The 13299-nt window shown below is 34.6% G+C and overlaps 2 protein-coding genes across 2 annotated transcripts; one reads left to right on the plus strand and one right to left on the minus strand.

Moving 5' to 3' along the window:
* Positions 1–257: 257 nt before the first annotated feature.
* LOC108575806 (peptide transporter family 1) lies at positions 258–5320 on the minus strand. Its single transcript, XM_017938702.1, has 9 exons — positions 5256–5320; positions 3761–3839; positions 3370–3598; positions 2856–3130; positions 2695–2777; positions 2209–2622; positions 1917–2130; positions 1231–1823; positions 258–892 (listed from the first exon to the last, which is right to left on the minus strand). Exons 1-9 carry the CDS (start codon positions 5295–5297, stop codon positions 719–721), a joined length of 2103 nt encoding a protein of 700 aa, XP_017794191.1. The 5' UTR covers positions 5298–5320; the 3' UTR covers positions 258–718.
* Positions 5321–9798: 4478 nt separating this feature from the next.
* Positions 9799–11288, plus strand: LOC108575856 (E3 ubiquitin-protein ligase NRDP1). The gene is made up of 3 exons (XM_017938770.1): positions 9799–9898; positions 10359–10946; positions 11019–11288. The coding sequence occupies exons 1-3, from the start codon at positions 9809–9811 to the stop codon at positions 11286–11288; spliced, it is 948 nt and encodes a 315-aa protein (XP_017794259.1). The 5' UTR covers positions 9799–9808.
* The last annotated feature ends 2011 nt before the right edge of the window (positions 11289–13299 follow it).

Consider the following 13299-nt stretch of genomic DNA (forward strand, 5'->3'; position numbering starts at 1 on the left):
TTTTTTTTGCGTAAAAAATTGTCTTACGAAGATAGGAAGTAAAAATAGCAAAAAAAAAGAAGAAAAGTTGAAACAGATGAATTTTTTTAACGAGTAATAATTATCCTTTAGGAAAATATAATACGTTTAATCGTATTGACATTTCTATTTACAAGTTCATCATGTGTTATGTCCATGGAATGTGGCATGAATATTTACACGGAATATATTATTGTGATACATATCTCGATACTTGATGACGCATTCCAATTGACTGTCATAAATACTGGTAGGCATTATACATGTTTAATTAATAATTGCACTCGATGGAACGTTGTTATTTTACACAAATTACGTTTTGTCTCCTAACATTTACGTATTCAGCAGAATTACTGAAATTGATTCGATAATTTTATTGTATGTAATATTTGTGCGATAAGATAATGCATTGTATTTTACCTATTTCAACATTCGTAATTCAAATTCTTGTTCCCGCTCGCACCCTTGAAACAGGGCAAAGGTAATGTTAAAAAAATATAGTTTATTTACAACGATTGTAAATAACCTTTGCATTTCTCACAATTATCGGTCTTCATCCGATAAATGTTTAAAGAAATATATCAAATCGTTTATAACGCATTGCGTTATATCAATAGTCTTAAAACGCTGTGTTGCTATGTGGTCCTAATGTAAAACGGTCGCAATCTGTACAACCTTAGTTTTACAATGTCAAAGTTGCTCACTTCTCGTCGTTCTTGTAAGAAAGATTAACTTCCCCCTTTTTCACTTCCATATTTATTTCCTCGGTGACAGATTCATCTTCTGGAACCATGTACTTATAGAATTTCGCCAATATGGCGAAGGCAATCATGTCGATGAACATCAATCCGGCGTATAAAAACAGGTCATAAACCTAAGTAACACAAAAATAAAAACTTTACACTAAAGATCAGGGAGCAATTTTACTAACCATCAACGTTGAGTAATGAAACTTTTGGAAAAGTTTAATGCTACGAACGTTGAATAATGCATTATTCACAGTTGCCATGATTGAATAATCATGGCCACAGTTTCGTTCGACCTTGAATAATAGCGAGCGTGTTTAGAGAATTTTGATTAGTACTTCGAATAATTATCACGCTGCACATTTTTTATAAACATGCCAAAAGAATTTCAGTTTTTCAATTTTTCGCGTAGCATAAAAATTATTAGTAATTAAAAAAGTGAAATTTCTTTCACCTATACACTCACCTGTCGATCGAAAACTGCGTCCGCGAAGACAACCGTAATGATAACTACAAGGATATTACCAAAAGCTACTGTCAGTAGCCAGGTAGCTTGTAACAGTGACTTCATACTGACGGGTGCTTGCGTAAACGCAAACTCTAAACCGGTCACGGAAAACATCACTTCTGCCATTGTGATAATCACGTATTGAGGTATCAGCCACAACATGGACATCGAATTTGGATTGGTTACGGTCACGACGTTAACTTTCTGTTGGTCTCCACTGACATAACCGACGACTGTGTAAACTCCACCAAACTTAAAGGGTACATCTTCCTTTACTATTTTATTGTTCAAACGGATGCTATATGTGTTAGACTTGACTTCGGCTAGATTCGAAGGTTGCAGAAGCGAGGAAAGCGTCCAGTTGGCGACAGTTTTATCGTCTTTAACCAGTTCCAAAGAAACATTCTTCTCTGGTGTGTTCAGAAAGATGAGACCACGTACCCGAGGATCACCACTGACTGATTTTTCTATCGAATCTACGTACTTGCCTGTGAGCCCATTGGCCGTCATAATCCAAGAGTTTGCCTTGGCCTCTGTTACATCGATCATACCTAAAAAAAATACATTCGATCGTTATGTAATTTTTATACATATAATGTAAAGGTAAGGGATAACATCGAACGATAATATACCCATAGACGTACCGATAACGTTTGATATATTGACGCATTTTGAATAATCTGCCATATAATTTAATTGTTTCACACCATTCGTTGAAATATTTTCGACCTTCCACATGTCCAAACTTTTCAGAACGAATTTCATATCATTGGACAACTCTACGTTTACGGGACAATCGAGAGTGTTGAAAACTTGTAGCTGAGCGAGACCTTCTGAGGGCATGACCGGTTCCGTTGCCTAGAAAGAGAGAAATTTCGAAATTTTTTACACGTTCTTAAGGGGAATTATATGATGAATGAAAATTTAATGAAGCACCTCGATCTGGATTTCAACGAGCGCCGATATCACGAACGACAAAGCGGCCAGCATACCGCCGATAGTGAGTTTCCTCAGTGGTGTGTGAAGCCTAATCTTCGCTAGAAGCGGATAGACGCAAGTCTCGAACAAAGGAATAAAAGCAAGCACCAGGAAAGGATTGAAGACTTGCATCTGATCCGGTTGCAGCGTAAAATTGCCGATCTCGCCGTTCATTCTGTTCGCTTGGAGGGTCCATTGCGAGGCTTGCTGATCGAACAGGGTCCAAAAGAACGGTATGGGAATGAACAGCTTCATCACCTGCAAAGCCGCCTTGATATCTTTTATCAACACCTTGTCGTACTTATCATCCGCATAGTCGAGCCAATGATCTCTTTTCTCACCCTTCGACTTCACCTTTCTGGAAATGGCGTGCTGAAATTTCAAACGTTATCCACGATAATTCAACGATGATTCAATTTTCAATGTGCAAGAGATCAGACTTACGGAGACGCACTTGGAAACATTCAACACGACGTTGCCCGTGGGCTTGACTATTCTGTACAAAGGTTTGCCAGAGATGAATATTACTGAAAAAAAAAAAAAAGAAAAAATCGAATTGTTTCAAGCTTACTGGAATCTACATGTATATATCTGTTGGAACTTACCAATGGACAAAGCCATGAGAATGGCTGGCACGAAGAAGGACAGTGAATAGCATGTAGTTTCGCCGAAACAGGAGATATCGCTACGGAGTATGGGCGTGAGGAAGCTGGAGATCAAGGATCCAGAATTGATGGAGAAGTAAAAAATAGAGAAGAATGAGGATAAATATCGTTCGTGTTGCGGTAACACGAATTGATCACCTCCGAATGCAGCCACGCAAGGTTTTATGCCGCCGGTGCCAAGGGCAATAAGGAGTAGACCAAGTAATGAAAATTCTCTGCAAAAGTTATGTTTCATATAAATATCATTGAAATAACGAATATTTTTCTTTTTATTACAATTCAAGAACATACCTTTCCAACTCCTTTTATTTGCAAAAGAAAAAGTATGTTGGATAATAAAATCCACATTCTTTCGTATATACATATATACATATGTACATATGTCAGATGAAGGTAATAACGAAATGATGTATACGTTGATAAGAAGTGAGGCGAAAAGAATGTAGGATCTCACCTAGCTGGTATTCCTAAAGGAGGCACCGCGCTCAAGGACAAAATAATTTGCCCCAAGGAGTAGATAATACTCAAATAGAAGATCGTGCGGAATTTCCCAAGTAACGAGTCTGCCAGCATCGCTCCGAACACAGGGAAAAAGTATACGAACGCCGTGAAAATATGATATATCACGATGGTCGTTTGAGCGCTATACCTCAGTTGGTTCCGCAGATAGAGCGTCAAAACCGCTGAGAAAAGAAATTTTTCAACGTTAAATCTGTTACTCATTGGATTATCGCGTAAACGCTTGTCACTTAGAACAACAATCACTTGGAATTTAATGGGAGCAATCTGGATAATAAAATACCTTATCGTATTGACAAAGATGAATATTAGGTTTTATTACGTACTACGCATTCCATAGAAAGAGAACCTCTCGCAGAATTCATTGCTAACGATGAAGAACACCGACTTCGGATACTTCAGCTTCTGCAAACATAAAAAAAATACAGTTAGGTGAATGAAAGAAAATTGTACTTCACGCGGTGGAAAATAATGTACACGGCAGCACAATCGCATTGACCCGATTAACTTCTACGTTGTGTTATTGCCGGTTAAGAGTAATCATTTTTCCTTCGTTGTTAAATTGCGAAGGACACGCGCGCGATTCACAGAATTATTTCCGCCATCGATGATATTCTATTCAAAGGACGCCGCTTCTGGTGTTCAGTTTCACCGATCACACACACGTGCGTCATATTTATTTCTCTCTCGATGAATTTTCCTGTTCGTTTAGGTTTTCTTCGGAATTTTTAGTAATATTACACCGACGCACGTCTCAATTACGCAATGCGACACAACAGATCGTAAGATAGCGAGTATTAGTTCGTGTGGAAAAAAAGATCACTTTGATAACGTGAATTTCAACGAAAAAAACCATTTCAAACTCGACCTTAAACTTACGTTCTTTTTTTTTACTTTTATCTTTTTCGTTTGTTAATCGTAGAGATTTGAGTTTAAGGTAATTAAGGAAACGATAAGAAGTTAACAATTTTATTTTTTTTAACGAATTGTAACCTAAAATTAATCTCGATGAATAACTCGTTCTTGTCTTAGACTTCCTGCTTTTACTATCTTTAAAAGTCACGTAAATGCATAAATTAGTTTGTTGTGAGTACAATGCCATTGATAATGTTATTTTTGCTCCTTTGGAAATTAATCGACGTTCCTTTCATAGTTTAGAATGAAATCAATGTCGATGATTCAGTTGTTACTTGCGTATCGTGTGAGATAAAATGAACGAGAAAAATATATAATTGCTTTGCAGTTATGCGAGCGAAAATATTTTTATCGCTATTCATTTTTAATACATGCTGTCGATACTATTTATGGAATGAGAAATGTGACCGAAGGCTTAAACGATTACGAAAACTTCCCCGATATAAATCCGAATATGAAATTAAACAAAACAAAAAAAAATAGAACTCATTTGCTTATTTACGGATTACAGAACGACTGATAACGTTTGTTATTATGTGTGGCACACGTAATACATTATGCATTGAAAGATATACATACAGTGGGTAAAACGGTCGCATCGAAATGTATAGTATAAACTCTCTTCGGAATTGTTTTACATTCCAAATTCTGCCTATTTTTTCTTCGTATGCTACTGCATAAGTTTTCACGTATCCGCCATTCTAAACCTCTACAAAAAAAACTCTGCGCAACTTCTTTTTACGCGGAAAATAGAAGTAAAAGTAAATGGTTAGAACAATCGTTATTCGATAAAATGTTTTTATCGTAAGATGAATTTTCAAGAAAGGCAATTAAATTTACATCGTACATTCATCGTCTATCATAAATTCACGCGAAGCTGCGGCAAAAATTGTTTGAAATTCTTACCTCCGTTTCCACAGTTTCCTTTGTTTCTTTTAACACAACCATCGTGCCTGTTAGTCCTATTAATTTAATAAAGATTTACACTAAAATTCGACTAAACTACTGAACAGAGTTTCGCACGCAAAAAGCATATCGTTAGAACACGCGTTTCATGGCAGTCGGATAATACAAGAAAAGTGTACTAACGGGGAATACTGTTTTACACAAAAAAGCGGTTAGTCTAGATACTTGTACATATGTATCTCGAGTTTACAAATCGAAGCAAACAGATCACCGATCGATCGAGATATCTCGCACGGTAATACAAGAGCCACGTTCACCTCGCTTGACAGTCTGAGCTGTACTGTTCGCGATTGATGCTTGCTCATGAGGACCCTATGCTGGCATTCAAGGCAGAGTTGTGTCTTACGTGTATGTATGTATTTGGAACAATGTGAAAGTTTGCCGAACGGTATCACGAACAATTTAAAGTTTGCGTCGAAATGCTAATACATTTGATATACGTACGTACACATTATGAACTCATTTGTTTCTTTATAACTCTACTATCTTGTACATATGTAATGTATGTATGTACATATTTGTGACAGGAAGCATTTTTCGAGTGAAATTGTATCTGCGTTTTCTCTTAACCTTCTACAATGTCCCTCACAATCGAATTGTGAAATAATTGTAAAGTGTTCCTTTTATTAAAGCCGTTGTAACCCTACGTATGATAAGGTACAATTAATTGTCGAACTATCTATTTGACATATTTTCGCAATAGAAAAGCTTTCGCGGAGATAACAACACGAATATGGATTAAGATAGTTCAAGCGTAATAAATTTTCAAAGTTCAACCTGCGATAAATGTGTCGTTCCGCTTTCCATTACTAAACAAGGCAGATTGAAAATTAATCTACAATTTCAACATGTGGTTTAATCATTGGGATTATTGTATCTGTGATAAGAGGTGATTGTTATTTTTTTTCTTTTTTATTGACATGATGTCAATAAATTTTGTAGGAACTTCAGTCACAATTATTGCAAAGGAAGGTAAATAGATGTAAGTAGTAAACTAACTAGAGTTTCGATGTAGTGAAAAAAAGAGAAATCTGATCTGAGTTTCTGGTCAAGGCGCTACCACATTGTTTTACGAAACTGGACCATTTTGCAGAGGCGTGATTTACGATATTGGACAATTTTATGTTATTTGAAATCTTCGTCATTGACCCATATTACGCAAGAATGCACTTTTTAAACGAATTGCCGATAAATAACAAAGTGGCGTAGAATAATCTTTTCGATATGAAGGAATTTCTCTTCCTCGATATCCTTGCTCGCGAGTACAAAGTTCAATTAACTTTGGTGAAAGTGTTAAGCTTAACCGTCAACCAACCGTACGTAATTTGCGCATTATCCGCGAAATGAACACGAACACGTTCGCACCTGATTTCCGAATCACTAGTTTTCTTGGTTAACGAAATGTGTTTCGAGCCTGTATATGCGTTTTTCGAGCGTTAAACAAGGATTACTATCTACATTCATTTATACACATGACATATACTATACATATGCACGTATATAATTTCAATGTAAATTGCAGGAAAATGATTGGCTACTGTTCGATTTTCAATTATACGATAATTTCATAGATTTAGTCTGATATTTATCATTAATCCTTTTTTTTACTATTAATTGTTTATTAACTATCATCATTTACATTGTCAATGGATAATTAAGATATTTCATTTACAATCGCGTGTTTATAAGCCGCGATAGTTTCCAACGTTAATTCATCGCGATACTACGATACTACGATCGACAAGAGGACGATGCTTATCATTAATGAACCATTTCCCGACATAGATAGGTGAGCGTACTTAATATTTACCTTTTGATTTTCCTCTGTGCCACTCTCATTCTCCGGATATTCTGAAAAACATACACGTAGTGAAGAAGATATTGATAATAATTCATCTGATACAATTACAAAGTTTACTATCCTACTATTCCGTTTCTTAATCTCGAAGAGTACCAATCATTTTCACGTCGCACAGTGTATTTGTATGAAAAAGTTGGCTAAAATTATTTTACTAATTTTAACAGAGCGAAATGTACTTAGAAATGACGAAACGTAATTACACATGAAAACTCGAAGGAGAATAAAAAATTCAGAAATAAGCCTATTTACATATTATATAGGTATATATGATTTATTTTACTACGAAATTTTCACGTTGAATATTTTAATAATAATTGACAATAAAACAGATAAACAAAAATCCTTTTTATATGGCTTTATGTTTTTGCTTAAATTCTGACGTCATAAAAATGGTCGTCGTAATGTATCATTTTAACAACGTTATAAAAAAAGAAAGCACTTTAATTTTTTGATTAAGTTTATAAAATTTGAATTTTGGTCAGCTTTTCAAATAAAATACTCCACTGTGGGTTGTTACAACTATTTATTCTCGACTCATGTGCATATTTATTATAGAAACGACGTAGAATTCCTTGGAAAATTGTTGGTTTTGCAACACGACCGATTTTCATGTGTACTGGACAAGTTTTCATCCCACGTGTGAACGATGCTATTGGACAATCGTAATTGTTATGAATAAATGCATAAATAACTGCCGTGCTTCGATGTATTTTTAACTCGTGAAGAAGAACCGGTCATATTTAACGATAATCTTAATCCGGTGACGGGGATTAAAGCGTCGGGCTATTATCATTGTTGCGCATTTATAATGATCTTATTGAAATGCCAGTCGAAAGTAACCGGTTATGTCAGTTCGTTAATATAAATTAAGAAGCGCCATGGTAATTTGTTGTTCCCGAATTGGGTCACGGTCCAATCAGGCATTCGAACAAATCGAAAGCAAAACGATTTAACCCGAGTTGCCCTGCCGAATATCGCGTTGATGAACATTGTGCGATAATTTTGAGTAACATCGAACAACGTGGTACGCGGAACGATGTTGTACATTGAACCAAAAAAAAAACAAATATTTGATAAAATTCAACAAAACTTTTATCTTAACGGAAGGTATAATCGAACACAATCGAACATACGATTTTCAACTAGTCGTAATTAAATAATTATTATACATTGCAATAAAGTTCCAAGACTTCGATCTCGAAAATTGTGAATTTCTGCAATTTATCGAATCGTACATTTATGCTATTGGCATGAAGGGGTGCGATATATTTGAACGATGAACATATTGGCAATAAGTTCTAACCTTAGGGAGAAATTTTTTTTAGCCCTTTCAACACGTCGTACTTAATTAGCTATGGAGATATTAAAAAAACCAAGTATATTATTAAAGTATGGATTAAGTACCTTGAATTTCATTGATAGAAGACTTTCTCTCGCCCATGTTTGCCCCCTAATTACTTTAATCGAACCTGTTCCAATAACGTTAAGTCGTCTACTGTTTCGCTTTCTCAATCGTGTTATCTTCTTATGACTATATCTGGCCTTATCAATCGAAACATGCAAGCCAACAATTAATTCTAGAGACGTTTATCTTCTTTGATAGGGTAAAAATTGTTTCAGATACAGGTACACATTTAAAAATTCGTCCGAACTCTCCTCGATATGGACTAAAATCGATTTGATACGATCTCTTCTTTTTACAAACGTCCACGAGGAATTAAACTTATTGGTAGGAACGCGCAGGTGATACAACGTCTTATCGGAAGCAATAAACGATACATTTTTTACATAATCAAAACATTGAAGATACGTATTGAAGTTATTTATTTGCGGTAGAAATATTCGTTTCGCAAGTGCAATATATTATGCGCATTTGTATGTTAATCTTTCCACTTCCGGCGGGGATTTTCGTAAATCGACGAATTTTATCTATATTTTTATTTACAGATAAGCATGAAATACCTCTTGATAAATACGTTTGAAATTATCGAAGGAAGCACGTTGAACTTGCAAGGTGTGATGCGATACGATATAGTTTGAAATTCAAAAAATGAATTATCACGTAGTTTCTGAATTTTTGATCACGTTAAAGAAGTATAGATTTTTTCGTTGCAACAGTAAAGATTAGAATAAAATTCGTCACGCGAGGCGAATTGATAATTAATTACAAGTGTAACTATATGTACACATGTTTTGCAATTTATTAATATTGTATTAAATCTTGTTAGATTAATTGTATTAACATTCTCCTATCACACCATGTTAAAGCTTCAAGAGGAATATATGTAAAGGAAATTGAAGCTGATCCTCGAGGTTGGTCACAGGGGAAGAAACAATGTTAGTTTTGTCCTGTGACCGTATGGAAGGTTCGGCTAATGTTCTACGATGGTTTGTAATAATGGATAATTGCATGTGGTGAAAACATCGAATTTCGGTGAAATAGAACCACGGTACGTGTTGATACATTTGCAAGAAGTGACTATTGTCGGGTTGCGTGCTACTCGTGGAAAGTAACGGTATATTTGTAGAGCTTTCACGTCGAACGCCATCGAATTTGTGATTCTGGATCCACAGTTTCACAGGAGAGGCTCGTCGCCACATAAGAGGACGAGTATTGTTCCGAGTTCACATTATGGGGTTCGATGTGAACCGCTTTCAGGGCGGAGTAGATGAGGAACTTGTTTGCCCGATATGCTCCGGTGTCCTGGAAGATCCTGTCCAGGTATTATTTCTGTTTCGCTCGTTAATTTATCGAATGCTCCGAATAAACCAGTTTTCTGCGTTTACACAAAAACTAACCTAACTTTCCTTCCCTCTTTCTTTCTCTACTTTTATTATTTTATTTTACGTTGATTAACGAGTATTGCCAAATTCATGCAAATGGTCGTTTTCATCTACTGCGCTAAATATCATGATTTATTTTACAGAAAATATTCGTTAGAACTTTGTATTAATTTCATAGTGTCAGCGCTTGAATTTTTATATAACTTCCGTTTTGTCAAAGTGTATGTAACTATACTTTTGGTCTTGTTTGTCCTATAATGAGACAAACACAAGTAAATATTTCTCGTGAATTGTATAAGAGTAATGCATGTTTATTGTGTTTACCTTTAAATATAATAATAAGTTTTGTAACATGTTTAGTTTGGCTTAAAGACTGGTAGGTGAGCAATATGTTGCAGGCACCTGTATGCGAACATGCCTTTTGTCGTACATGCATTAATGAATGGATAAATAGACAACCTACCTGTCCATTGGATCGTACACCAATCACATCAGCTCAACTAAGAGCAGTTCCAAGAATTCTACGAAACCTGTTGGCCCGCCTTTGTATTAGTTGTGATAACATTACTTATGGATGTCAAGTAATAGTCAAGCTTGACAGTTTAGTGTCACATTTGGAGCAATGCGAATACAATCCCAAGAGACCGATGCTTTGTGAGCAAGGATGTAGCCTTATTATCCCTAAAAATGAGTTGAAAGATCACAATTGTGTGAGAGAATTGAGAAACATCATAATTTCACAGCAACAGAAACTTGCCGACATGAAACGTGAATTAGGTGAACAACAACTTCAAATAAACGAGCACAAGAGGGAATTACATCTGTTAAAAGACTTTATGAGAGCTTTAAGAGTTTCAAATCCTGCAATGCGGGCTATTGCTGATCAAATGGAGAGAGACGAAGTTGTAAGATGGGCTGCTACCCTTCCCAGAGCAAGAGTAACTAGATGGGGAGGAATGATCTCCACTCCTGACGCGTCGTTGCAGGTATTGTAATTTATAAACAAGCATTATTTACTGTTAATTAGTTCTAGCAAATAATTATATGTAATATTGTAGACAATGATAAAGAGAACTTTGTCAGAATACAATTGTCCACCTCATGTAATTGGCGAGTTAATGGAAAATTGCCATGAAAGGAAATGGCCTCCAGGTTTAAATTCTCTGGAAACCAGACAAAATTCTAGAAGGCAATATGACAATTATGTTTGCAAAAGAGTCCCTGGTAAACAAGCAGTGTTAGTTCTTTATTGCGATAATACACACATGCCAGAAGATATGATGGTTGAACCTGGATTAGTGATGATTTTTGCACATGGCATAGAATAAAATTTTATAGCAATTTTGTGCATGCCAAGATATTTTGATGTTCATCTATTCTGTTGTTTGTTATATTCACCATGATTAACCTTCAAGGTGTAAAGAATATCTTTGTACTTATGTACAGATACCGGGATATTCGCATAATTTATCTTGCAATTAATAGTGCAGGATTCCTTTTGAAAAGTATTGAAAGGAACAAACGACATGCCTTTTGTGATAAACAATTGTACAGACGCAATTGCCACATACAAAAATCTAATTAAATGTCTGGATCATTACACTGTGATATACTATTTCATTGAAAAGTTCCTGAAATTGTATGATAAATAGTAAGCCATTTTTAGTTGTCTCGAGTGATTCTATGTACATTTCTATAACTTTAATTCTTTGTACAACAACGTTCGACATACCAACTATTTGTCAACTATTTCAGGAAATTTTTTACATATATAGAAGTCTGTAAGTGTTTTATTATAATGCCTTAGACATGTAAGAAACAAAAAGTATAGAAATTATCAGTATGGTAATTGCTACTATTAAGATCTAAATGTGTTCTAAAAGCTAAGTATCGAATGTCTGAAAGAAAAATGTTTTCTTTCTTCCTCTGCGTTATTTATATGATTTTAATAAAACATTTCAAAGTGCGTACACTGAAATAAACATGCTATACAACGATCGTTTGAAGAAATTAATATACTCAGCGAATACGGCCGTAAATATCGTTTAGAATTTGCAAGATAAGAATGTTACGTGGAAATTTTGTGTAGATTTATCATTCTTCCAATTCATTCTTTAACATACGATTAACGAATAATAATTTCAACTAGCAGTCTACGATAATTAATCGAATAGTGCCGAATTTCTTCAGTATCGCCTTATTCGAACTAATTTTGTGAAATGTGTATCTCAAGAAAAGTAACCAATGATTAGTATATGAGGAGCACTTGATTTTTAGGTACTTTTAAATAAATGTATGATAAAATGCTAGTTTTTCGTCTGTGCACAAATACAGAATAAGTTAGCTTCTTGAAATGTGTTATATATCATCGAATGTAAGACGTTTTATAACGTAGCTTCTTATTTCACACACTGCACCGATGCCGATGTACGAAGAAATATTGCATATTTTATTTTCGATATTTAAAGTGTTAATCATGAGTTACTGTTGATTTACGCCTTCACGATTACATATAATTTTTTTAACTTTGTTTACACGACACATTTTTTAATAGCTTAAAAAGCAATTCTAATACATTGAGTATTAAGTAATTGATGTATTTTTCTGAATTTCGTTTTACATGAAATTTCGTGCAGCTTAATACAGATATACAAAATCGAAACATCTTTTCTACAACTTGCTAATATTAGATATCCTTAGCGCTCAATGTATTAAACGTTGAAAATCATATTTTTTTCTCAAAGCTAACGCGTGTACTCAGAGACTGTAAACAATTTTATACACAGGTTGATAGTTGTTATTAACTATAATAAATTTGATTTTATGTATTGTAAGTCATTTAATGTATAGTTTATTTTATTTTAGTCACGCATTAGAATGCTACAGAATTTTCAGGTTCCATTGTGAGAGTGTCACCAAGAAGTATGCAATAAAATCAAATGACAATTTAAACGGATTTACTGCCTTCTCGATTTTATTATTTCGCGACTACAAATTTTCTACGCGCGATAACATCACGATGTGCTTCAAGTGTAATATAAAACAGTCTGTAAATATTTTTCATTATATTACTTTATTCACTTAACTTCTTAATTCGTCTAAATGTTTTTATGTTTACAGAAGAAAAAACAGTCGCAAACTTTTTTTTCCAACGATACTACATAACTTATGACTTTATTATAGTATATAACATATTATTTCTTTGGTTGCGTATTACAATACCTTTTGAACCTTATTTAAAAATCTTGTAATTCGCCTATTATGAATTATAGTAAAATAGCTTACTCGAGTGTGTTAAATAAAACCATTGATGGATGCATAGTAAAAGGGATACGTAAG

Source organism: Habropoda laboriosa, unplaced genomic scaffold (genome assembly GCF_001263275.1).
Source record: "Habropoda laboriosa isolate 0110345459 unplaced genomic scaffold, ASM126327v1 scaffold243, whole genome shotgun sequence".
NCBI lineage: Eukaryota > Metazoa > Arthropoda > Insecta > Hymenoptera > Apidae > Habropoda > Habropoda laboriosa.